Raw genomic sequence first — 27,890 nt, forward strand, 5'->3', positions numbered from 1 at the left:
GTTGTTTATTATAATAATAATTATTATTACTAGTCCTTGTGCTTGAACTCAGGGCCTGGGCACTGATCCTGAGCTTTCGTGCTCAAGGCTAGTGCTCTGCCACATGAGCCCCTAGTTTTTTGGTGTGTTTATTATTTTTTGCACCACTGTGATAGATTATCAGGCAGATACAACTTGATGGAGGATGGGTAAGTTTTGGTTCATGGTTCCAGGGGGGTACAGTTAGTGGTTGGTTGCTTGGCTCCATATTCTCAGCCCATTTCAACGCAGCACTTCATGGCTGAGGAAACACGTGGAAGACATGACTCACTGCATGATGAACAGAAAGCAGAGCAAGAGAAGGGATCCGGAATCAAGGGTAACTTTCAAGAGCAAACCTGAAACAACTCACGGTTTCCAATTTTTACCATTTCCCAAGTAGCACCACCAACTTGGAACTAAGGATTGCACAAATGAACCCACTGGGGATAGTTCACAGTTAAATCGTAACAGCCAATCATAAGCCTGGCATTGCACCAATCACAGGCTTTTTTGGTTTACACCAAATGGTTTTGTAAGTATTGCTTTTGGAATGGTTTGTCTTTTTATCCTTTGTCTCTAGATTTTGATATTCCCTTTCCCTTCTCTGGTTCTAATACATGTATATACAGGATACGTGTGCTACAGTGATAGCAGGGGCACAACCACAGGATGGGAATACAAGAGAAACAAACAAACAAAAAAAAGCTATGGTTTCACATGGCATGTTGAAAATAATTACAACAATGATATAACATTTGTTTCTATAACATGGAGTTCCTTTCACTTAGCATCATCTTATGTGTTCATAAGGGCATAGCTATTGGGCTATTGTGATCTTCTGCTGTGACTAGCCTAAACCTGTGCTAATTATTCACTAGGAGGGAAACCATAGAGTCCATGTTACTTTGGGTCTGGCTCACTTCACTTACTATAAAAATTTCCAAGTCCTTCCATTCCCTTACGAATGGGGCAAAGTCATTCTTTCTGATAGTGGCATAGAATTCCATTGTGTGTATGTATCACGTTTTCCTGATCCACTTGTCTACTGAGGGGCATCTTGTGTATGTGTTTAACCTTTTTATATCCTCTTGCTGGATTGCTCCCTTTATCAATATGAGGTGATTTTCTTCATTCGTCTAAGTCTTCTAGGCATATTTAAACAAAAATAAAGCTAACTTCTGCATGATTTGGGCTTCATCTTCTTGAAAAACCTTTCTCTATCCTTTTACTATAAGCCTGTGTTTGTCTTTGCCGCATCAGGTGGAAGAATTGGGAATAAGCAAGCGGCTAATGTGGCCTTTACATTCATTACTCTCTAGAGTTCCTTCACTGGGACTGAACTGGGGGTGACAGACAAAAAACATCAACCTCTTTCACAGAAGATAACAATTAAGATGTGATATGAATGAAAGAGGTAGTGTGTACAGGACTTGGGAGAAAGTTGAGACTCCCTCTTATGTCACAGCTGGGCAGGCTGAGTGGCTGACACTTAATTTGACTTCTGAGAACCCAAATCACACGCCTGTGTGGAACTGTAGAGTAAAGGCAATCCAGGAGTGCACTAATGTGAACCAAAGTACTTCTTTTTTTTTTTGGCCAGTCCTGGGCCTTGGACTCAGGGCCTGAGCACTGTCCCTGGCTTCTTCCCGCTCAAGGCTAGCACTCTGCCACTTGAGCCACAGCGCCCCTTCTGGCCGTTTTCTGTATATGTGGTGCTGGGGAATCGAACCTAGGGCCTCGTGTATCCGAGGCAGGCACTCTTGCCACTAGGCTATATCCCCAGCCCCCAAAGTACTTCTAACATCCACACAGTAAGCATTAATATTAATTTTGGTAACCTTCTGGGACTCTCATTCCTTGGAGCCTGAAATGACCACAAAGACAAAACAGTTTTGATAAGTGAACATTTTACTGTGGTGAACAGCGGTGCCACAGATAAGCTGAAGCAATCCATATTAACTGTAAGGCAACAAGTCAGCCAGGCACCCTTTCCTTCCTCATTTGGGAAAAATCACGTCGATGACTCTAGAACTGGGTGTCTTGCTTTGCCTCTCTGAAGTTCCAGTAGCTCAATCTCCAGAGACAGCTTATACATCTCCAGGGCCATTTTCACCTCCTCCGCACTTTGGAGACACTGCGTGAGTTTTCTGCCCTGCAGCACTTGCTCACAGCCTTCAGGGACATCCTGAAAGAGATGGGGGCTTGTGAGAAGGCTCTGCAGAGCATCCAGAGACAGAACAGTGGGCTACATAGTCTAGAAAAAGCACAGTTAGGAATAATTTCCCCCCATGTTCGTAGGACTCTAAGAGGCCAAGTTTTTCCTGTTCTCAAGCGAGAAAAGAAAAGTGTACTGCCTCTTCTGCCACCAGGTGGCTTCAAGGAAAAAATGAAGAATTCCTTGGAGTGACTCAGGAATGAATCCCAACCGATTTTTTTTTTTTTTCAGATTAACTGCTAGAGGAGAGCTTTCTGGGAAATTGTATTTTTAGAGTTTGACAGCAGAGAATGTTCTTGAATCGTACCACTTACCCACTCACACTTGGGCACCTCTGGGTACCAGGTTCCATTCTCTAAGCAAGTGATATTCTGCGGACCCACCACGGAAAAGCCAGAGTCACAGAGGACGGTGACATTTTCCATTTCGACATACCGAATGTCATCCACGGATAGCTTTCCATTTTCTATCTCTGGTTTCAGGCACAGAGCTGGAGTGAAAATATATTTATGCAATGTTGAAGTCTAAGGAAAACGTGATACTTCGTAAGAACAAGTTATATTTGAGATGACTTATTTATTTCATTTTTGTAAGAAGAACTTTATTGTTTATTAATACACTATTAACATATAATTTATGTTATTAAGTGTGACCAATGATCAGATTTGGGGCTTGGCGCTACATGTGACTATTTTTAAGTCTCACAGTAGTCCTATGAAGTGAGTGCTGCTGTTATTACTATTTTTTTTTGCCAGTCCTGGGCCTTGGACTCAGGGCCTGAGCACTGTCCCTGGCTCCTTCCCGCTCAAGGCTAGCTAGCACTCTGCCACTTGAGCCACAGCACCGCTTCTGGCCGTTTTCTGTATATGTGGTGCTGGGGAATCGAACCTAGGGCCTCGTGTATCCGAGGCAGGCACTCTTGCCACTAGGCTATATCCCCAGCCCTGTTATTACTATTTTACCTGCAAGAAAGTTGAGGTACAGAGAGAGCAATGAAGGGTTCTCAATAAAGGGATGGGGTGTAAATAAATGTAGATGGCAACTATCCTTCACAGCCAAACTTATCACAAGACTCTAGCTTTCAAATTTCCCCTGCTCTTTCTCATTTTCCTGTGATCAGTGGAGACCGCAGCAAATATGTACTGACTTTCTTGATAGAAACTTGGAGTATGTGGATGCAATCCTAGATGTGTGTGAAAACCACAACCAGTAGTGTCTCTTCTTGTCCCTATCACGGTCCCTGTCACAGGCACGCCCCTCCCTCCCGGCCGGTAGTGCTCTTCCCATAGCTGTGACAGGAACACCTGGTCTGTGATACTCAGCATTGCTGGCGAGACCTTGAGACCTGACATGAATGCCGGAACCACGTTGCTCAAGGACGCTGTGACAGACCTACAGGCCCACGCATCCAAGGCGACGCTTGTAGAATCGTTCTAGAAATATTTGCAAGAAACTGAAGGAGATTGGATTTTGTGGTGAGGAGGAAGACACCACAGGGAGGAGCATGTCTATGCCTGCTGTATTCTTGGCATGGCATGCCATCTGCTCATATTTAAAGTCAATGCAATTAAATCCAATGTGTCTGTGCTGTCTCGGGCCGGAAAGAACTTTGCCCTTGACGCTCTCCTCTGACTGTTTCTGCTACGTGGTCACAAGCCAAGAAGGGAGTGGAGTTACCTTTACACTGAGGGGCTGCGGGTGTCCACTGAGAAGAGCTGCAGGAGAGTTTTGCTTGTCCCACCAGAGTGTATCCTTCATCACATTTATAGAGAACCTCATATTTAAAGATATTGTAGGAATGAACCATTTTGTGGTGTCCATGGGCAATTCTAGGAGGAAAATCGCAACCTTGATAGTGAGACGGGGAACAAAAAAAGAGGAGAGGTGATGAGATTGTAGAAGTTGGCAAATAATCACATTCCCCAAAGGAGTCGTTTTTGTCCCTCTGTCTTCTCTGCTGTAAGATTACCCAGCTAAACCCTTGCACCTGGGTTGCTCTCTTGCAGATCTCAGGCTGTGGGTCTGTAGAGGGGCTGGAGATGCAAGGATTTAGGCCTTCTTTCACTCCATTGGCAAGTCCCCTCGACTTTACCTTGTTTAGGAACTGTGGGTGCACAAAGGAGATTCAGCCCCAAATCACAACTAGTGATGCCCTCAATCAGCCTCAAGTGAAACACAGAGATGTACAGCCATGAGAAAGATGCAAAGATGTCAACTGTGTCCAAAAATCTGAGTCCTCCCTCCCTACTAGTAACTTTTCATACATCTCCACTAAGAAAATGCCTCATTTGAAATATTTCAGAAGAGAGCTTGAACATGGGAATAATAAACAGAACCAGACACAGAGCCACCTTGGAAATGGATGGCTATGAGGGTCCATAAACAACACATGAGAGAGTTAAATGAAATAGGGCAGAGGCAATGTCGGACAATGCCAGTGACAATACTGTGGTAATGTCAGATTTCTTCCTAGGGCTGAAACCAAGGAATAACTGCTTAAGAAATTTTAGAACATTTACCAACAGATCTATTTAGAAAATCCTCCTTTCCAAAGGAAGATATTCTTAGAGTAGGAACACAAAGGCACAATGTCTGAGTGCTTTGGGTCATATAAAATAATATTGATTAAAATGAACTCCACAAAATAGAAACAAGAGGTTTGTTTTTTGCTTGCTGTTTTTTGTTTCTTTTTGTCCTGTTTGTTCATTTATTTTTCTTTGGGAAGGTGAAGGATGGCATAGAAATGGAGGGACAAAGGGCGAACAAATGCAGCAGTGATAGTCACTGTTGAAAATGAACTATACAACTTGTAGGTGGGGATGAGAGAGAAAAACTGGGAGAAAGCGAGGGAAAGGGTAACATTGTCCAACAAGGCGTGTACTCATGACCTCACTTTTGTAACTTTAACCCTTCTGTGTGTCACCTTTATAACAATAACAGAATAGAAAACTTAATTACAAAAGAGGAAACTTTCTTCTTCCTTTCTCAAGGATACTTCACCCTTCATAATCCATATTTTCTTATATGAGTTCTCTTTGTAGGTTCATCAACACAGCTAGCCACTGATCACAAATATGCCCCATGCATCCCGCTCCTGTACCTGCATTCACACCAGCTCTCCTACCTACAGTGTCACATTTCTTTCTGTGTGCTGTCCCGTCTGTCATTCGAAGCCTTGCCTCGCTTCCCCAGTAAATGCCTGTTTATTCCTCTGACTTCCCACTGATGTTATCAGGAAGAGATTCTATGCCACATTTCCTAAGATCATGCTATAGTTCAGATACTATGCACAGCATCTATTTTATCATATATGTATTTTTAAATGTAGAGAATATATTTACCCCTATATTTTATTTTTCACTTCATGGTATGCATAGTTTATCCTATGTATTTATATATATAGAATGTATTCTTTGTATTCTCTGGCAATGAGTGTGACACACAGTATGTGTGTGTGTGTAAATGTGTGCAGTGTGCTTCAGTACCTGGTCAACTTATATGTATTTTCTTATCCAGCCATCATATCATCATTCAGAGATTGCATATTGTCATCTTTTCCACCTTTTCTAGAAGAATACCAAACTAGAGAAATTTAGTGTCTCACTCCAGGTGAAGTAACTAGTGAGTGGCAAAAAAAAAAAAGAGTTAAAGCTTTAATTTTCCCTGTTCTCTACAACTTCTGTCTAAAATTTCAGCTAATATTTGACAACTATATTATCTATGATTGAACATTTTTCCATTTGGAGAGCAGAGTATATGTCGACCATCTTTGTACCTTTGCTGGTGATATTGTGGGTCTAAAATTAACATTCACATCCTCTTCCTGTAAGCAGCCTGAGGTGACCTGTGAAAATGGTTCACTATTCTCTAGACCCAGAAAACCCCACAAAATCATGCAAGTCACGAGGTTTGAATCTTCGTGTTCACTTTAAGAACACCAGAGAAACAGCCCAGGCCATCAAGGGTATGCATATCCGAAAAGCTACCAAGTACCTGAAAGATGTCACTTTAAAGCAGCAATGTGTGCCCTTCCGGCGTTACAATGGTGGAGTTGGCAGGTGTGCCCAGGCCAAACAAAGGGTGGGTGGCCCAAAAAGAGTGCTGAGTTTCTGCTGCACATGCTTAAGACTGCAGAGAGTAATGCTGAACGGAAGGGTTTAGAGGTAGACTCCCTGGTCACTGAACACATCCAGGTGAACAAAGCACCCAAGATGCGCTGCCGAACTTACAGAGCCCATGGTAGGATTAACCCATCCATGAGCTCCCCCTGCCACATTGAGATGATCCTCAACTGAAAAGGAGCAGATTGTTCCTAAACCAGAAGAGGAAGTTGCACAGAAGAAAAAGGGATCCCAGAAGAAACTGAAGAAACAAAAACTTATGGCATGGGAATAAGTTTAGCATAAAATTGCAAATACATGAATGTTACCATTAAAAAAATAATAATAAAATTAACATTCACCTACATATAAGGCTAAGGTTTACAAATGAAATATAGTCATTAAGAAAAGACCTTTTTTACTATGCTGTTTGCTTTCTTCGTGATAGTATATTGCTATATAGTCCAGCTTAGATCAAACATTATATGCTGACCTCTACATCATGAACCTCCTGCCTCAGCACTAGAGGCTGAAATTATAGCCATGTGCTACCATATTGGACTTGAAAAATATTTCTATGAATGAGTTCAACAAGTATTTCTGTAATGTATCCTCGTAAGGTTGTCCAGCAGACAATGAACAATATCCTGGCCATACTCTTACATTTACAAATTAAAACAGTTACTTATATCTGCATCTATAAATAACCCTATTGTAGTTGGTCTAGCAGATCCTCACAAATCCTTTTAGTGCTTATTGGTTAAAGGTAATTATTCTCTGTTATAAACCTCATATCATGACTTCATGGTTTTAGTTTATAGAGTGGTTTATAATTTCACTGTAGCAAATGTACTCCTTGTTTATAATAACATAAAATTGTTTTTGTTGATGGAAAATATGTTCTACTCAATCATTATTCATCAAATAGAAAAAACACACAAAGCCTATAGAAGATTAGCTTTAGGCACTTAGGAATATTCATTGACTTGCCAACACTAACACAGAAATTAAATTTTTTCTGTTAGACAAATCCCTCAAGTGTTTGTAACATTTAGCTTTCTGAACAATAATAACCTATATGGAAAGAGATAAAAGTTATGTAAATATATTTCTTAATAATGTACTTCACTGTACTTCAAAATTGTACTGAATGGTAGCCATTTGTGTAATTAATACTGAACTGTGAATTCTTGTCCATACCTTGATTTAAACTATGAACCAATTCTCCTAGTTTCTACTCACCACACAGGACTGCTGGACACCAGAGCAAAGACAGGAGCCCGAGGGGCCACAGTGCTTGAAATATTCCCTGAAATTTGCAGGCCATGATGCTGAAGCTCAGGGAAGGACTTGGGGACCGTTTACTAAGTCTCCCAGAATCAGGCTAAAGTTGAGCCACTGGAAGATTGATGACCGAGCCAAGGAACTAAGTGTCTGAGTCACTGATGGGGAGGAGCAGAGTTGAACAGACCTGGTACAGGACAGAATCTAACCTGGAATCATCCAATAAACTTCCAAACCGAGGGATGGGCCAGTGAGGGGGGGGGGTAGGGGGTGTTCTTGGGATTTCTGTGGCTATGTATAATTGTAATCCTAAAACTTTGTTCTTCTGGTAACAGGAGCCCTTGCTATTTCTATCGCAGTCTATACAAGTTCTGCTGGGAGCTGTCTAAGACGCTGAGGCCTGTTCTATGCCACCATGTTCCAGAGGCATTAGGTCGTCAGGAACTGGTAAGAATTCCCTGTGGGAAAGTGGAGTAAACAGTGATCTATGGTTTTCTTCCTAGAGCCTCATTGTCTCTAAAAGCACAAACATAGATTACTGTGAAGACAGAAAAATACAGTCCAAACAGTTATTCCTTCAACATTTATATCTTCTTATATCTATGACCCCAAATTAATTAATATTGGGTTATACAATTTGGGAAGTAGAGTTGAATAGTAGATATGAATAAAGTACATGGGGAAAATGAAAACGAAGAAAGATCAAGACAACCTGAAGTAAGTTCCCTGGGCCTGAATGAGAGTGAAGAACCTTCTGTCCTAACCTTGAATCTCTGGGGCGGGGGGGGGGGGGGGAGAGAGAACACAGGCACACAAGTAAAAACCATTCATAGGTAAGCTATAGATCGGAGTTCAATAGGAACTATCTGGTTGAAGTCAATGCACTAACAGCTACTCCATGTCTCCTGTTGAGATTCTTTAGCTCCATGAAGGGGAAGGAGAAATTTTCAAGCTGCCTCTCAAGTTTTGCCCCTTAGCTCCTCAATACACAGCAGTTACTGTAAGATATACAAATAGTCATCCAGACCCAAAGGTGAACCACAGAAAATGTGGTGACTTTTGCCACCAAACTGAGCTGACCCAGGGGGAATGGAGGCTAAACCACCAAGTGCTTAGCTCTCGGGAAATAAAAGAGGAACTTGCTTTACAAGCAAATGAACGAGCGCTCTAGGAATATTGATGACAGTGATTTAATTTTGACCTTTCTACAGAGTCAGGAAAGCAAATAAATCTATCACATGCTTGCTTCCTCTTGTAAAAAGGAACTAAGATTAATATGACCATGCCCAATAAAAGATAGCGTTTAATATAGAACAGAATGCCATTTAAAGCACAGATTCTTCTTATTCATCATATTACAAACATTTACAAGAATTACTACATTTCTTTTTCTTCTTAACGCATAAGTTTATTTCAGATGTAACTACAATATGTAATGATGTTCAAATTGACAAGGTTAACTGTCACCTGCACCAAGCAAACCCAACTGTTTTAAGTATTTATAAAGTTATTTCCTGCACAAACCCAGGGAGATTTTTCTTGGCTATCACCATCCATCATGGCTTCCCAAGATTTCTCTTTTGGGAGGATTTTTTGGAATGTCTTAGCAATCCAGAAACACTCCCTTTCCCCAAATAAAAATTATCTGGCCAAATTATTCATTGCATAGGTGTCACTACCAATTTTCTTTAGAACTTAAATGCAAATATCATAGAGTCTAATTTCAACAGTTAGAACCTGACAGCTACAGCTGAAAAGCATGATGGGTACAACCTATAAATAGATCCACGGTTATATCTCAAAGATAACTTTTTTATCATTTACAAAAACTAAAAACTAAAAAACAAAACTCAGCTAGGCACTTGTGGCTCATGCCTGTAATCCTAGCCACTCAGCAGGCTGAGATCTGAGGATCATGGTTTGAATCCAGCCTGGGTAGGAAAGTCTGTGAGACTCTTATCTCCAATAAACAACTCTGAAAAAGTTGAAAGTGGTGGTGGTATGGCTCAAGTGATGGAGCACTCACCTTGAGCAAACAGAAGCTCAGGGACAGAGCCCAGGCCAAGAGTTCAAGTTCTAGGACTGGCACAAACAAAACAACAACTGAAGAAGGTATATTATTTTAGTCTTTACTGACTCATGGCATAGAAATGACACCCAGCATTTACCTCCTCCTCATCTTGTGGGAAGATTTGCTCCATATTTGGTTGATAGAGGACAAGGAACTCATCCATCACATGTACTTAGAAGTTTGGCTAAGCCATTGCCTAGTATAGAAAAGAATGATAAGTAGCCTATACATTCGATTCAGTCTTTAATGCTCTTCTTTCTTTAAATAACGAGTACTTAATTTGATGGTGAGATAACTGTTTCTTTTTTTTGGGGGGGGGGGGGCAGTCCTGGGCCTTGGACTCAGGGCCTGAGCACTGTCCCTGGCTTCTTTTTGCTCAAGGCTAGCACTCTGCCACTTGAGCCACAGCGCCGCTTCTGGCCGTTTTCTGTATATGTGGTGCTGGGGAATAGAACCCAGGGCCTCATGTATACAAGGCAAGCTCTCTCGCCACTAGGCCATATCCCCAGCCCCTGTTTCATTTTTAATAGCGACATTTAGAGACACATCCATTGGTATTCTTAGATATTCCAGGTAACATGGTTGTAGAAATAGAGGTGCTGTCAACTCAGAAAACACATTTATATATCAAAAACAATTTTGATATCCACTTTCGAGCAGGCTGGCTCTGTGTGTGTGTGTGTGTGTGTGTGTGTGTGTGTGTGTGTGTGTGTGTATGCTGCAGCTGGGACTAGGGCCTGAACTTAGGGCTAATAGCTCTCACTTAGCTTTTTTACTCAACACTGGCTAGTGAGCACCTTTTCTTTGAAACTTTAAGAGACTGGTACCCAAGACACCAGAATTGCCTGGCTTCGCTCTACCCCCCTCCCATCCACGTGGGGGGAGGGGTCCTGGGCTTGTCTGCCTCTTCCATGGGTGGTCCTTTCTCACTCTCTCATATCCCCTGGCCAGTAGGGATTAATCGCGGAAGCGGGGGCCCCCAAGTAGCCTCAGTTCGCGTGTGGATGCGAGACCCCTGTCCCTTCCCCATCTCAAGGAAGACAGGGATGCGTGAGAGTCCCGGAGAAAGCCTCAGGGCGTTCTGGTTGAATAAAGGGAGGAGCCAACAATTTATACCCCCAAAGGCGGGCACAGGAGAGGGGCTACTGGTTGGCTACAAGGACTGTCCTTCAGGTGATGTTAGGGAACTTCCTCTATGCGCGGAGACCACAGCCCCCAAGGACTGGGTTTCTGGGGTCCCTGCCATAGCACATGTGCTCGCCCCCAGGGGCGGGGCCTTCTCGTCCAGTTGAAGCCGGAAAGGTGGGAGGGACAGCTAAGTGGACCGTCCCCTCTTAAAGGCGCAGCTGTCCCCAACACAGAATAATCTTTCTACATTCCTATTAAGATTAGAACCCAATAAACTCATTTATCGCCCATCTTCCATTTCTGTATTTTTCTTGGCACTCGGGTATGACTGAAAAAGTTAATTTTCCTTTACACATTTCTATATTCTCAAATAAAAACAAGGCTACACACAGTATACATATATTTTATCAAATATTTTTGTTATTTAACCTATTTAGAGGTATGACTTTTATTCTACAATTTTAGTAAGATGATTAATATTGTGAACAAACTTCTCTTCAAATGATGGAAAACTAAAGTCTCTTGTGTTATTTTAAATCTGAATGAGAATATTTCTAGAAACATAACCACTGACAACCTAATATTCCAGATATTACAGTTTGGACAAAAGGAGAAGAATAAGAGTATTTAAGATGATATTTATCTTCCAAAAAGTTATCAGCCTTTGGAAACCACTCTGAGTGCCAGAAAATATCCAACCTCATCAACCTTCAGGGAAGAACAAATGAGCAGTGTTAGTGATGACATTTCACATCTGGCAAAATGTCTCCAAAAGAAAATACATGAGAAAGTACAAGGGTTGTATAGAATTCTCGCTTTTCATGGGTGGGCAAGTGGTGGTAAGACCTCTTTGCAGAACTGCTAAACAAATATGGTCCTAGTGTAAGCCAGCAATGCAGTCTTAGATATATACTGGAAAAAAAGTATACTTCATAGAAGATAAAGAGAGAGTCACAGCTGCACTATTCATAATCCCCAAAGGCTGAAGAACCCAGTGTCTATCAACCATAGAACAGACAAATTAATTGTGACATGTTCATGCAATGGTGCAACATTAAATAGAAATGAAAACAAATGAACCTGGACTATACCCAACCTGGCTTTATCTCACAAATATAATGTCAAGGGGGGGGGGGGTTGTTTAAAACATGATTGAAAGAATTTGTAGTGCCCGATTCTATTTCTATAAAGTAGAAGAAAAAACAAACAAAAAAAAACCAAGCTCTGCTGTTAACAGTGAGGTCCTTTGCTGGGTGCCAGTGGCTCATCCACTGTTACCCTTGCTACTCAGGAGGATGAGATCGGAGGATTCCAGTTTGAAGGCAGCCAGAACAGAAATGTGTGTGGGACTTTTATCCCCCAATTAACTAGTAAAACGCTGGAAGTGGAGCTGTGGCTCAAGTGCTAGAGCTCCAGCCTTGAGCACAAAGGACAGTGCTCAGGCCCCAAGTTCAAGTGAGGCCATTGAAGGGAGGGGTTGAATGGAGAAGGGGAGATGGCCAGCAGAGGGCTCTAAAGGACCTGCATGATTAGTAACGTTCTTGTTCTTGCTCTGGTGTTCAGTCACAGAGAAGTGCAGAGTGTATAGAAATTCCGATGAAGTTTTGGTTCTCTTCTGTAGGCCCAGAGCAGGCACGTTTTAGACATGGAAGTAAGGAGTGGTATCATTCAGGCAAAAATAGAGATACAAATACAACTTGAGTCTTCCAGCTTTCATTTTTTTCTGAGATAGAAAAAAAAAATAAAAAGGAAGGGGAAGGTAATGGATACGTGCACTGATGTGAGTCATAGTTGTGTAACATACTGACAACACAAACATATTTGATAAACGATTATTTATTTAACCAACACGGAATCAAACTGAAGTAGACATCTGAATCATAGCGGCTAGGTAAGCAATCACTACCCATCTTCAACAGCTAACCACATGAAGTTCTTCTGGCCAAGAAACTTCTCAGCCTGAGGGATGGTAGTTAGGGATGCGTGAAGTTGCCGGGTATAGATCCTGCATATTTACTTAAAGATACAAGTAGACCCTTCATGGCCTTGTTTTTAGAAAATGTTTGGTAGTTCTTTATCCACATATCTTTCTCTGCTTGCAATTGTTCAATCTCCAGAATTAGTTTATATGCCTGCAGGGCCTTTATCACATCATCAGATTGTGGAAGACACTGTAGCAACTTTCTTCCAGAAAGAACGCTTTCACAGCCGGTAAGAACCACCTGAAGGTGATTGAAAGAAACGGCTAAGGGAGGGTGGGATCCGAGAGGGAAAACTGAGGCCTAACTGAAGCGAAGCTAATCAAGGGAGGCCACATTTTAACAGGTGTGTTCACATGTGGAGGAGCCCACATCTGCTCTTGAAGAACATTGTGGGGGTGGGGTGAGGGTGGGAGGAGTCACAGCTGGAGGTAGGGAAAAAAAAAAACAAAAACAGAACTTCCCAGGGAACCCAGAGAATCTCTCCATAAGTGCAGCAGGGTGGGTTCGATGGACCACCCAGAAATGGGACGAATGCATAGCATTTCCTGTAGAAAATGTACAGCTGGGGTCTGCCACATCGTGGTCTAGGAGACCCTTGAGTCTGGAGTTTGGACTCCAAACATAGAGCAGAAAAACTTTCCAGGCTTGCTACAGTGCTTTGGAATCAAAATCACCAAGTGTGGCAAAATGACTTAAGCATCCTGACAAGGATGTCACAGCGGTTGGCTAGGACAGAGCTATGGAGGAGTCCATCGCGTATGAAGGGCTCTTAAGTCAGAACTTCCCTGCATTGTGCCACTTACCTTCACACACTTGGGTACCACTGGATGCCACATATTTTTCTCGGAGCACATGATATTGTAAGGACCAACCACTTTATAACCATTATCACAATAGACAGTGACATTTTCAAATTCAAAATAGTGATCCTTTGTCACAGACAGCTTCCCATTTTGTATCTCTGGTTTTGAACACAAGGCTAGAATGGAAACATATTTTCAACATTCTATGTTTTTGTTTTTTTCAGAAAAAGGCACCCAAATAGCATTGGATACAAAAAAGTACATGAAACACTGTTCCTATTTATGATCAGAACCTACAAATTGTTCTAAGCTCCATTTCTGTCATTCTTCTTTGTTAGGTGTAATACTAACAGTCACGTTTAGGGAGAAAGCACCACATATTTCTATTTGCTGAGTTTTTATTAGCTTTTATCTAAATTTAATTCTCCTTACAATTCTTTGAATTAGATACTAGTACTACCAACGTTTTAGCGACAACAAAACTGAAAAAGTTAGGGAATTTGCATCTGGTAGAACTTAGGCTCTGGATTGTTGTCCCACCTTCTTGATCTGTGTGTGGGTGATGCTACGTTATGTAGTTTTCAATGCTTTCTGAGGATTGGATCCTTAGCATCTTCCTGGGCCCAGTGAAAACAATGATATTTTTTAGCAAAAGATGAAGGGAGTGGGCCCAGTAAAGATCTTCTCTTGGTCCATCTTGTTTCTGTATAGACCATACAGGAGAATCGACTGATCATAAAAATGTGGAAATAGTTGCCAGGCACTTGTTGCTCACTAGATACTCAGGAGGCAGAGATCTGAAGGTTATTGTATGAAGCCAGCCTGGGCAGGAAAGTCTATGAGATCCGAGATCCTTATCTCCAACTGACCACGGAAAGGCTGGAAGTGGAGATGTGGCTCAAGTGGAAGAGTGCCAGCCTTGAGTCAAAATACTAAGGGACAATGCCCAGACCCTGAGTTCAAGCCCCAGTATAGGCACAGAAAGAGAGAGAGAAAGAGAGAGAGAGAGAAAGAGAGAGAGAGAGAAAGAGAGGGAGAGATACTTTAGAAGTGCATTTTGTGAACTCTGTTATGTCTCACTAGTTCATTCATGCCTACTTGTCTTCTGCCATGTTGTAATGTAGACTGGATAAACCCACCAAACACAGCTCTTAGCAATCTTTTTGGATTGTCAAGCTTCAAGAACCATAAGCTAAGTGAACTTTTAAAAAAAATAATTTTTAATAAATCACTCTGTCTGTGGCACTGAGTGGAAAATGAATTAAGCTATCTCCTTATCCTGAAGCTACAAAGGAATGTGTTGAAGGATCTACTATGGTAGTTTTCATCTATTTCAGCTTGGCTAGTTGTTTTGCTGGGTGTCTTTGTCTTTTCTATATAAAGACAACTCCAGCTCTAGTAACAGCTCATTGAAGACAGAAATGGTTTTTTTGTTTGTTTGTTTGTTTTTAATTTGAGTTAGGATGTCTCATAGGTTAGCTAAAGCATGGAAAAGTATATCAGAATTGATATTCACAAAAGTATCTCTTCATGCTTCCATACATGGGATTAATAGGGAATGGACACTTGTAAGACCCCAAGGAATCCCATTCAACAAGAATTATTGCTAGAGTCAGCAGATCTAGCATGAAATTTAAGCCTAGTGAAGTGCTGGTGGAGATGAGAGAAAGCTGAAATGGGTGATAGTGAGTGGAAATGACTAGTAATAATGACATACTTAGCATGGTATGTATGCATGAGACTATCCAAATGAAACTCCTTTGTATAATTAATATAATATACTGAAACAAAAAAGGAATATATACTTTATATAAATAGAGTTGGATATTTGTTTATGTTTCCTTGATAAAAAATATGATAAAAAATTATAGCCTTAATAGAAAGGTCTCTTTAAGAGACCGGGGCCAGTCGCTAGTTGAAACCACCAGCAGCAGAGCAGGGTATCAGGGTATAATATCAGGGTATGAACAGATCTGAGCAGTGCACAGGACCCACTGTTACCAGAAACTTCTGTACCCACATCACAGCACCTTGGGCTGCCTCTGAGAACAGTTTGTTCAGTCTCAGATTTATCCTGATTTTGTTCTACAAAAGCAGTCACTGTGAATCTCTTTTTTTTTTTTCTGTACCAGGTCCATTTCTAAAGCTGAGAGAAGCAGAATTGGAATTGCACAATTGCTGGCCTTCAAGAAACACTCGTAAATCCTCCTCATCTATGCCTCTCACGGTGTTAGTGTCATGTACCTGTGATCCTCTTTGCACAGTACTTCTTAGAAGAACAATTGCAAACTCACCGGGTCTTAAGACATTTACCACTTGGCAGAACTGTACGGGATGATGCTTTGGGGGCATCTGGGAAATCATGATAACCAGTTCTCCCAGTATTCTTACCTGACTTACATGATGGTGTTTTAGGTGCCCACTTGCCATCTACTTGGCATGAACTCCTTCCATCAGTTGAAGCAGGGATGTAGCCTTTATCACACATGTAGAAAATATAGTCTCCATAGGTGTAGAAACATACATGAGTCAAGTCTCTCCTCTCACTTATGATTCTGATGTTCTCCAGGTTTGGCTTTGGACAACATACCTCTGATAGAGGAAAAGTGATATTTAGGTTTTATGAAATCATCAGGAAAGCACACCTTTTTATTGAAACCCTTACCCTACCTTTGAAAAGTGTTAGTGGCTAAACTCACAAAACTCTTTGATCAAAGTACTTATAAACTAGTATGTTGAATTTTAACTTCTTTGTACAACTGCTTAAAGATAACTTTAAAAAATCAAGAATTTCTGGAAGGATGAACACAATCAAATCATGATTACAGTGACTGGACTAAAGATTTAATCCTTTAACATGCAGTCGTTGCTATACACTGATAAAGATGTTTCAGAGGTCTGGGAATGTGGCTTAGCGGTAGAGTGCTTGCCTACCATGCATAAAACCCTGGGTTCGATTCCTCAGCACCACATAAACAGAAAAAGCCAGAAGTGGCGCCGTGGCTCAAGTGGAAGGGTGCTAGCCTTGAGCAAAAGTAAGCCAGCGACCGTGTTCAGGCCCTGAGTTCAAGTTCCAAGACTGGCAAAAAATAAAATAAAATAACAAAAAACTGCTTGTTATTTAAAAAATAAAAAAAGAAAAGAAAAGGATCCTTCAGGAAACTTTCACTAAAGGTACCAGAAGTGATAGATATATGTAATCTCTCAGAGAATTCAAAATCACTGTTTTAAAGAAATTCAAGGAACTGCAAGAAAACATAGAAAAATAATCCAGTAATTTATCACTGACATTTAACAGCTTTTTTTTTTTTAATTGAAGAGTAGCTAGGTGCCACTGGCTCACGCCTGTAATCCTAGCTACTCAGGAGGCTGAGATCTGAGGATCTTGGTTCAAAGCCAGCTCAGGCAGGGAAGTCTGTTAGACCCCTGTCTCCAAAAAAGCTGAAAGTAGATTGGTGGCTCAAGTGGTAGAGCACTAGGCTTGAGCAACAAATCTCAGGGACAGTGCCCAGGCTCTGAGTTCAAGCCCCAGGACTGGCACACATAGACACACATACACGTGCACATGTGCTCACACACACACATCAAAGAGTAATCCTGAAGCTGATAAGTATGGTAAAGAAAACAAAAAAGGCTATGGAAGCATAAATCAGACAGCAAAAAATCAGTAAGGCATACAATACTCAGCGAGATTAAGGATTTTCAGAGGATTGGGAAAATGGAATAATAGTGGACACTAGCACCTTGAGAGATAGAAAAAGAACAGCTGGAAAGGGGTAAAAGGCCTTATCTCAACCAATAAAAAGCCAGGCCATGTGGGGGCTGCCTGACATATCACTTACATAGGAAGCATAAATGGGGTCATTCCTGGCAAAAAGCAAGACCCTATTTGGCTGGTAATTAGAACTAGGAAAGTAAAAGGGAATACCAAAATCGAGAGACACAGGATAAAAAGACAAATGACTACAAAAGCAATACTTGCAAAACTGTTTGGTGTAAATCAACTGAACAACTCATGGGGGGAGAGAGAAAGGGGGAGGGCTGAGGGGGGAATGAGGGAGGAGGTAACAAACAGTACAAGAATTGTATCCAATGCCTAACGTATGAAATGGTAACCTCTCTGTACATCAGTTTGACAATAAAATTTTTTTTAAAGACCCTATTTGGAAAATAATGAAAGCAAAATGGATAAATAGTAAAGCAATAAAAAGAGTCATTTTATAGCAATAAAGTGTTAAACTGGCCAGTAAAATATGCCATTCAGAATTTATATACATTTGGTAACATCATTTCAAAATATTAAAAGGAAAATTGTATAAAAATTAAAGACATCAACAATTGAATAAATTTTGAAACCATACCTGTAAACCATGCATAGTTTCAAGTACACTCTAAGTATGTACCCAAAAGTAATGACTGTATTCTGTGCAATAGAGTAGGTACCAGGAAATTTCAAAGATTGTACTCCACATGTTCAATAGAAAAGAAGTACAGCAGACTCAGTAAAGGAAGTTTTGAGTTCACTTACTCTCACACCCTCTAGAAGGTGTCCATTTCAAATTCTCCTGACAGGTCACAGTCTGGGGCTCTCCTGAAACGAATCGATAGCCAGGCTTACACTGATATTTCAAGTGTGTTCCAACTCCAAATGTGGTCATGTTTCTTGCCAAAGTGTTGCTTTCCCAGGAAGCAAAGGGAATGTCTGGTAAGTTTTGACAACCACCTAGTCATAGGAAAGAATAAAGGTGAATGAAAACAGTTACTAGGATTGCTAGAGAAATCCACAAGATTGACACACACACACCCCATAAGAAAGGATATGGTAGCCTTATTCAACAAGCAACTGGAGGAAAGAGTAATGAAAATCAGGAAGACTAGGCAGCATCACTTCTCAATAGCCTCTGTGGCTCTGAGAGGCAGCGAAGGGGGACGTGGCATGGTGCAGGAAGGAAATAGTTCTAGGTGTTGGTCCAGCCCCCCGGAAGTACAATTCTCCTTCCACTTTCCTGCACTTCAGAATGGCCCATCTTCAGAGGAGGCATTAGGATGACTGGATATGCACAACAGTCACTTGCCCCAGAGTAAAACGTGCTCAGTGTCTCTATGCCTAATGAGGAACTAATTTAAGAGACATTTCCCTTAATATGAGGGCACTCCCCCCTGGAAATCCACGGTGCCACATCAAGTCCCATATACCTTTTCTTTTTCCCATATAACTTTTGAAGGTGCGTCTTAGTCTGTTATTTTTGCCATTCAAGCATGTGCTAATGGCTAATGTCGAGTGAAAAGGAGAAACTGATCTGTCACGTTCGATTGTTTCTTGAGTTCCATCTCCACACAGTTTGAATGACACGCATGTGCTTGTGATGGCAGAAGGGGACAGACAAGTCACCATCCAGGGATGGCACCCATCACCCCCAATTCAGTGTGTGCTTGGACTAGCTTCCTAACAGCTCAGTGTTGTCACATTTGCAATGGGCTATAAACCATGGCTATCTCTTAGGACTGAAGTGAACATTAAATGAGTTAATTAAAACTCAATATTTAGACTAGTATTTGATATGAAAAAGTGTTCAATACATATAACTGCCAGCAATAGGTATTACTAATATTTTGTATTTGTATATATTATACATATGTAATATATACATATATATCTATATATTTCTCAATGCAAATAGCCCACAGAAAACCTCTGTAAAAATCATGGAATTCTCCTTCACAAGGAATTTCGCCTCTCATCCTTCCAGACATATTCATAATTTATTGATTTCGTTATGACGAGAAAGCTTATTATCACCTACGGGAGCAGTTTTGGAATGATTATATAGCCTATCATCAAAACCCTTGGAGTGACAGCTGTCATGCATATGGAATTCTTCCAGGATGCTGAGAGATTGCTCTCAAGATCTTCCCCCTAACAAGACCACTAAGGAAAAGCATAGCCCTAGCAGATGAGTGTTGGGATGAAAGGAAGCATGTGCTTCTAGAGCATTCCACATCTCCACTCCATGCAACGTCACATGACACAGCAGCAGCCCTTCACAGTCTGTACTCACGGGGCTCATGGGGCTGGCAGGTGGGAACAGCAGGGTACCACTGGTTGTTGGCTTCACAGCGGATGGAGCTACTGCCTTTGAGAACATAGCCATTCATGCAGCTAATCACAATGGTGTCTTTGTAAGAGTAAACGGCTTGGAACCCAGAGGCTAAGATTGCTTTTGGAATCTGGGGCTTCTGACAAGTGATTTCTAAAAGGGAATCGGAAAGGACACCTAAGTTATAAAGGAAAAATAGCAACAAACATGTGACTACCACTCCAGAGGCTGAAGCAGGAAGCTGGTAAATCACAAAGCCGTTCTGGGTTACAGAATGAGACCCTGCCTCAAATCAACACACAGACATGACTGCAAATGTTGGCATGCTTCCAAAAAAAAAGGCATGATACAGGTAGGTACAATAAACACACAAAAAAGCTTTGTGTGTTCTTTCAGTACCTGGGAAACTGAGTTGGTCCCTGTAGACAGAATGGAACAGCTTTCTCATCCACAAAATCCAGGAGTTTTGAAACCTTAAAGCCCCAAATCCTTCCACAACCATGACCAAACTTCCAGGCTGATTTTGGCTGTGAGTCAGTGACCCACAGAGATGACACGGTGCTCATAAAAAGGGTAAGAAAAGCAGCTAAAAGCTTCCCACGATAACAGAAAACAAATCTAACCCAAAGCACAAATATAACCAAACAAATATAACCCAGTCAGCAAGTCCCACCCGTCCATCCTTCGGCCCGAATTCCTCTCCACTTCTTTCTGGCCCACTACCAAGGCACAGCTGAAGGGAGCTTCATCTCCTAGCTGGACGGAAGCTACGGGCATCTCACATGCCTTGTCCCTCTTCCGATCGCTGTCCCTTCTATGCCTCCACTTCACTTTCATTATGATTCCTGGGTGTGGCATGCTAGAACCTTCCTTACCTGGCTTGTGCCACCTTTCCCAGCCTCAGCTCCTGCCAGATGCCCTGGTGTTGTCCTGACTCTAGGCGTGCTGAGCTCTATTCACCATTAAGCTATCTCACGCCAGCCTTGGATGTGTCCTGTGCTGACTAAGAATGGGAAACGGAACATGTTTTGAAGACACTTGAATAGTGGGAATGACGAATGCTTTAGAGCAGCAAGCTGAGCCACTGGGAAAGCACTGCTTCTGCCTTCCTGCTTCTGGTTCTGGGGAAGGCACTTTCTTTGGTTGACTCGGACTCCCGAGTAGCCCGCCGAGTGGCTGACGCTGTAAATGCCTAGTATGTGTCCACTAATTCTGGAATAAACAGATCGTAGGCACAAGCAAGAGACTAATTCTGGCCAAAAGACCGATGGCAATGCCAAGAGTGACTTCCAAGTCAAGAATTGAAGAGCCGGAGATTGTCCAGTCATCTCTCTGATTTCTTTCTCTTGCTGAACTGTCTAGGGATGCTATAACATAACAGGGAAGTGTTGGAAAAATCTAAACAATCCTGAATATCATGTATATGAGAACTACTGTAAAAACTTTCCTAGCCTAAGAGCACATGACAAAGAGTTTAAAAAAGCTTCCCACGGAAAGCACAGCTTTTGCTGGGGTGCCAGAGGCTCATGCTAGTAATCCTAGCTACTCAGGAGGCTAAGATCTGAGGGTCGAGGTTTGACGCTATCTTGATTAAAAGGGCATGTAATAAGATTAGCTAGGGGGAAAAGAAAACCTTCATTGGAGTAGTTTGTCTTTTGTGTGACTTACTTTTACAGGTAGGAGGGCCTGGGCTCCAGACACCTATTGTTTTATTCACCACAGAGCAGAAAATGGTGGCATTGCCTATGAGTAAGAAGTTGGGGTTACAGCCATAGGTGACTGAGGAGCCATAGGTGAAGATATCTTCATCTCCACCACTGTGCTTCCCATTGCTGATGGCAGGCGGGGACTCACACTTGACACCTGAGAATGTGGATGGGGAGAAAGGAACAGTCAAAGAGGCAATCACCGCATGTCTAAAATTCCTCAACATTCAGACTGAGAGCCCATGAGGCAATGAAGGATCGCAGGAGAGTCATCTCACCTAACACAGTTTAGGGATGTGATCATGGTGAGAAAGAAATTTTACTTACTTACACATTCTGGGAGAGGATTACTCCAGTTAACTCCCTTTCCCTCGATATGACACTGACTAGTTGCTTCACCAACTAGTTGAAATCTGAATAGACAGACAAAAGATTTCAGTGACATTGATCTTTCTCTGAGTAGCCATTGCTGTGATGTTTTGGGGTTGTTTGGGTTTGGTTTTGTGTGTTTTGTTGCTGGTGGTGGTGGTGGTAGTGTGTGTGTGTGTGTGTGTGTGTGTGTGTGTGTGTGTGTGTGTGTGTGTAGAAGCAAGACCTATTTGAAAAACTCCAAAAGCAAAATGGGTTAGAAGCATGGCTCGAGTAGTAGAGTAGAGCTCAATCCGAGTACCACCAAGAAAAAAGAAAAAGGTACCCAGTGTCAAAACTAGTGTTCCTTTTCTCCAGTCCAGCAACCGCATTTCTGGAAATTTATCCTTTCAGGGCTGGGGAACAATTTTCTTTCTGCTAAGGGATACTTAGATATTTAGAACATCACTATGGAGACAGGCCAAGGGCAGCCAATAAAAAGCATGTCTGCGCGATCATGTATGTACCCATCCATGATTTCTGAGGGCCTCATATGGCACTGTATTTGTGATATGACACACAGGGCATGAGACAGGAAACACCAAAGTGTCTACATGTGAGAACCTTTAAATAAACGACGATGAGTGATACTATCTATTCTCATTAGACAACTACATCCTTGTTATAGTTTGGATCTGGAACATTTCCCCAAAGGTTCATGGGGCTTGGTCCCAATATGGTGACACTATTGGAAGGCTGTAGAAACTTTAGGACCTAGGACTTGTTGGAGGAAGTAGCTCATTTGGGAACATGTCTTTGACGGGACCCCGGTCACTTCCTCTTGCTCTTTTTGCCTTCAAGCTACCATGGAGGTTAGTAGCTCTATTCTACTGCTTTCCCCCTACCACAATGATTGCCTTACCCTGGGCCCAAGGAGACTGAACTCGAGCCGCCATGAACTAAATCTTCTAAAGTCATGCACAAAAAATAAGGCTTTCGGGGCTGGGGATATGGCCTAGTGGCAAGAGTGCTTGCCTCGTATACTTGAGGCCCTGGGTTCGATTCCTCAGCACCACATATACAGAAAATGGCCAGAAGTGGCGCTGTGGCTCAAGTGGCAGAGTGCTAGCCTTGAGCAAAAAAGAAGCCAGGGACAGTGCTCAGGCCCTGAGTTCACGGCCTAGGACTGGCCAAAAAAAAAAAAAAAAAAAAAAATAAGGCTTTCTCCTTTTAAATCGTGGGTCTCAGATGTTTTGTCACAGTAATAAGAGGCTAACATAATACCTATAATAGATTTCTCTCTCTCTCTCTCTCTCTCTCTCACACACACACACACACACACACACACACACACAGGCACACATACAGAATGGCTAAATACTTGGCACAGGAGAATCAAAGCTCTTCAGTGTATATCTGCCTTACTTCAGGCTGCTGTTACCGAATGTGATAGAGTGGAGAACTTAGAAATCTCATTCTCACAGCACCAGGGACTTAGAATTTCAGGATTAAGGTACCAGCACAGTTGAGTTCTGATGAGGACCGCCTCCCAGCCTCCCTGTGTGCATATGTCTGTCTTCTTATTATGGTCTCACATGGAAGAGAGATGGAGAGAAAGCAAGTTCTCCCCTGTATTAAAAGACACGGAACCATTCATGAGGTCTCCACCCTCACGATGCAGTTCCCTCCCGTGAAGACCATCCCACTGGGAATATAAGACAGACAAGCACATGGGAGAAAGAAAGCAACATTGGCTCCATAATGCTATCGGAAAAAGAAGAAAAGTCAAAACAAGTTGCCAAACAATGCATACAGTCAGATGTCTTCTGTGTAAAACTGTGCGTAAACTGTTGACCATTGGTGCGTTTGTGTAAGTAAAATACTACACTCAGTTGTGTTTCTATTTGTAAGCACTAAGTCATTCACTCCCTGTCAGAAGGTGGAGAAGAGAAAGGGGAAGGAGGGTAGTGGGTGGAAGTAAGAAAGCTTGAATATATGAATGAGTCATTTTTATTCTTGGAACATATGAATGTACTATCCCCCCACCTCCCCTAACCAAAATCCCTTCAAAGAAGGTTATTTCAGCCTGCCTTATACTCACCCTTTTGAGCAAATGAACTGTATGGTTGATCCATAGGCAAGATTTGTCTTCATTTCTATTTTCCCATTCGTCAACCCCCCCGGGTGTTTGCACTCCTTCTCTGGGAGGGAAAGGAAATTGATGATGAGACAGCTAGCTTATTAGAAAATATCTAATATCTATATCATTAGAGAAAGGAAGTCTGCTTCATTACCTTCTGTTTCTGTTTCCAGATAGAGCCCAAGATTATTTTCAATGCTGACTCTTTGCTTTGTCTTGTTTGGACACAAGATCTCACTCTGGAGTCCAGGCTGACCTTAGAGTCATGATCCTCCTATCTCAACCTCACAAGTACTGGGATTATAGGGATGCACTACCACACCCAGCTCAGTGCTTACTTCTTTATGATTCTGCCTCATTAAATTTTTATGAATGGGGGGGGGGAAATAAAGGTAAATATATAACCCATTTTTTCTGACATTTTAAGGAGGAAAAATATCTGTGTCTTGTTGTTTATTGAATAAAACCTGTATGCTAAAATAGAATGTGACATATTGACCATTTGTACATACAAATGTATGCTCTTCAAATTGTGCAGTGGATCACAGAGAGGCAGAGGAAAAAAAAAGAGGGGAAATAGGTTCTTTAAGCTAGATCTTGTTAGAAAAATATTTCATGGCTTATTCCCAATGGATGTCTTCTAAATAATATATATAGGTGGTGCTAGTCTCTAAGATAACTTTGCTCCAAGATTTTCATATGAATTAGAAAAATTAGTTTCTCTGAGAACTTTCTGGAATAAAATGTGCAGGTGAGAATAAATGTAGCCAGGTGCTGGTGGCTCATGCTTGTAATTCTAGCTACTCAAGGAGGTTGAGGTCTGAGGATCATGTTTCAAAGTCAGCCTGGGCAGGAAAGTCCATGAGACTTGTATCTCCAAGTAACCACCAGAAAACCAGAAATGGTGTTATGACTTAAAGTGGTAGAGGGCTAGCCTTGAGCAAAACAGCTCAGAGACAGTGCCTAGGCCCTGAGTTCAAGCCCCGGCCCCCACCAACAATAATAAATGTAGACACTTACTGACACAAAAGATAGTGTACACCCATTCACCACTGAATTGACAAGTAAGGTGACTTGCATTAATTTTCTTGTAGCCTAGGTTGCAGGTGTATTTCAGAACAGTTCCGGTTGTATAAGTTGTTACATAAAATCGTTGGATTGGAGTAGCAAATGGCAATTTGGGAGGAGGATTACAGTCACCTGGACATGAAAATGACAAGGAACACCAAAAGTTACATGTTGAGATCCTGCCTCCCCTTGTCTTAGTAGCAAGGTAGTTACAGCACAGCCCATACTGCCCCAGGGCTCAGAGACCACCATGATTGCTTTCTGACTAATGATAACAATGATCATAAAAAGTTCCTCAGTCTATCCCTGAATGAGTCATAAAAAGGTAAAAGTGGATGAATGTAATGTCATTATTCTCTCAAGATGTCCACACCTGCCTATTGAAAACCTATGCTACATAACACTACCTCTTGCTTATTGCTTATGACAGTCCTGGGACTCGGGACTCAGGGCCTGAGCACTGTCCCTGGCTTCTTTGTGCTCAAGGCTAGCACTCTAGCTCTTAAGCCACAGCACCACTTCTGGCTTTTTCTGCTTATGTGGTGCTGAGGAATCAAGCTCAGGGCTTCATGCATGCTAGGCAAGCACTCTACCACTAAGCCACATTCTTAGGCCTAGTCAAGCAATATTTTTCAATAACAATACTATGTGTAAAACTAGCTGCCTCTACAGATAGGAATGAGAAGAAGCCATTTTCTTTTCTTTTCTTTTTTAAGTCCATTTCCTTCTCCCCACCACCCCCAGCCTTATCTCCTTTTTTTTTTTTTTTTTTTTTTTTGGCCAGTCTGGGAGCTTGAATTCTAAGCCTGGGCTCTGTCCCTGAGCTTCTTTTGTTCAAGGCAAGCACTCTACCACTTGAGCCACAGTGCCACCTTTTTTGAGTAGTTTATTGGAGATAAGAGTATCTAAGCGTTTCCTACCTCAGCTGTCTTCAAACCTTGATCCTCAGATCTCAGGTTCCTGAGTAGCTAGAATTACATGTGTGAGCACCTGGCTCCCCCTCGCCCTTTTTATTAATACAATTTTATTATCTTTAAGTATTTATACAAAGGGATTCCAATTCAACATGTCAGTTTATGAATACAGTACAGCCATTTCATGATGTTCTTTAGGCATTTGGGTTTTGGTTAGATTGCCTATAAAATCTTATTTCTGTGGCAAGAATTAAATAAAATACTAAATATCCTTCCACATGACCCAAACAGAATTATTATTGCCCATCCTCGGCTCTGAGTAACCCCAGGAGTAGTAGAATTTCTTCATAGTCGTGCTGTAGGTAATACGCATTTATTCTAAGTCATGACTACTTTGAGGTTTGATTCATATATAGATTCCTAGGGAAGAAATTCTACAAGGGAAAAACAGCGAGCATGCATCAAATAGCAATTTTATAGCAAATTTGTTTAAATTCTAGGCCGTCAATGGGAAAGGTGGATATTTATTAGCTTGTTACTCAAAAGAACATGCATAATGAACCCCCGTCTTATCTTCCCATTACTCACCAAGAATTAGAGGCATCAGAATAGCCACCAAGGTCATTTGGAATAGAAATGAATCTGTGGATCTCCACAGCCGAGGGAACGGCCAGGCTGCCATTTCCTCTCCCCTTTGGCAGGTGAACTTCTTGGGCAGCACATGTGAAGGTCTTGAGGCGTGCATGATCTGATGTGGGGAGTGTCTCTTCAACATGTTTCTGCTCGAAGAACTCGATAAACAGTCACTGAACTCTTACCTGTCATAATAGCCTATGGGAAAAAAAATCCCATGGATATTATCTTCAAAGAGATTTCGATCAAGTGTGTAAGAAAAAACCTTCCATGAAAACCTCTACATCAAATATCAGGAGCCCACTCAGTTAGTTCTAAGTGGAGAGACAGGAGTAGGCTTTCCAAAGGTGGCTTCACCTGTGCTGTGAAAATCAAGTATCAGACCCAGCAATGAGAAGGTAGAGGCTATTTCTGGGAAACACTAGTCAGCACTCTGCTTAGAAGTAAAGGAATGTTGGTAGGGAAGTGATAGCTACAGACAAACAGGCAGATTCAAGTTGACTTCCAAATAGCAAAACCTGGTGGCTGACATTTGTAATTCCAGCTACTCCAGAGGCAGAGGCTGGTGAATCATAAAAGTAATCCAGGAAGAGGTAGGGAGACCTATTCTGAAAAACCACCATAAAACAAAATGGCTGGGGAGTGGTGTGGTTGTGTGGTGTGGTGTGGTATGTTGAAGTAGTACAGTTTCATTAGCCTGTGAGAGGCCCTGTGTTCAATCACCATTACCACAGAAAGAAGAAGAAGGAGGAGAAGGAGAGGGTAAGGGAGAGGGAAGGAGCGAGAGAAAGGGAAAGCAGGGAAAGAGAGAGAGGATGAGAAGGTATGATTTGGGTTTTTCAGTGCCAAGAGTAGTAAACTGAATTCAGGGAATGTCAAGCTGCTTTGGTTTTGCTGCTGCCGCCATCACTGTTGTTGTTGAGAAGCATGATTACTGTGCTTTCAGGTCACTGTGGGGCTTCATTAAAGGAAGATTAAATGAGGCAGAGTGCAACGAGGAAGTTGATAAAGAAGAGTATTGGAGTAGGTCAGGTGATCCATGGAAACAATCAGAACAAGGAAACGGCAGAAGCAAAAGCAAGAAAATGCCCTGCGCAGTGATTGATGTTTATAATCCTAGTCTAGAGGTGAGGATTGAAAGGATCATCGCGCGAGGCCAGCCCAGACAAGAACTGATGGAGACCCTATCTCAACAATAAAAGCTTGGTGTAGAGGTGACATGTGATACCACTAGTGACAGGTCTGGTGGCTCATACTCATTCTAGTTCTGAGGGAAGCAGCAACAGGAAGATTACATCCTAGGAAGGATCAGGCATAAAAGTAAGAACTTATTTAAAAAAAATAAAGTTAAAAGGGTTGAGGGCAAGTCACAAGGGATA

The 27,890-nt window shown here is 41.9% G+C and overlaps 1 protein-coding gene and 1 pseudogene across 1 annotated transcript; one reads left to right on the top strand and one right to left on the bottom strand.

Annotated features, from left to right (window-relative positions):
• Positions 1-1,963: 1,963 nt before the first annotated feature.
• On the bottom strand, positions 1,964-26,653 carry LOC125360219 (zona pellucida sperm-binding protein 3 receptor-like). The gene is made up of 14 exons (XM_048358244.1): positions 26,467-26,653; positions 24,917-25,096; positions 23,858-23,957; positions 21,736-21,821; positions 21,371-21,565; positions 19,664-19,855; positions 18,133-18,327; positions 15,996-16,196; positions 13,605-13,780; positions 12,799-13,041; positions 7,579-7,720; positions 3,914-4,084; positions 2,551-2,726; positions 1,964-2,206 (listed from the first exon to the last, which is right to left on the bottom strand). Exons 1-14 carry the CDS (start codon positions 26,651-26,653, stop codon positions 2,033-2,035), a joined length of 2,418 nt encoding a protein of 805 aa, XP_048214201.1. The 3' UTR covers positions 1,964-2,032.
• On the top strand, positions 6,059-6,670 carry LOC125359319 (annotated as a pseudogene).
• Positions 26,654-27,890: the final 1,237 nt, after the last annotated feature.

This window comes from Perognathus longimembris, chromosome 11 (genome assembly GCF_023159225.1).
Source record: "Perognathus longimembris pacificus isolate PPM17 chromosome 11, ASM2315922v1, whole genome shotgun sequence".
Taxonomy (NCBI): Eukaryota; Metazoa; Chordata; class Mammalia; order Rodentia; family Heteromyidae; genus Perognathus; species Perognathus longimembris.

Excerpts from the sequence above, each read along its gene's own strand:
- LOC125360219 (XM_048358244.1), bottom strand. The coding sequence starts at position 26,653 with ATGTTGAAGAGACACTCCCCACATCAGATCATGCACGCCTCAAGACCT. Across the intron at positions 13,042-13,604 it reads TGGTACCCAAGTGTGTGAAG|GTGGTTCTTACCGGCTGTGA; the intron begins GTAAGTGGCACA and ends AATCACCTTCAG. Across the intron at positions 2,207-2,550 it reads AGGTGCCCAAGTGTGAGTGG|GATGTCCCTGAAGGCTGTGA; the intron begins GTAAGTGGTACG and ends CATCTCTTTCAG.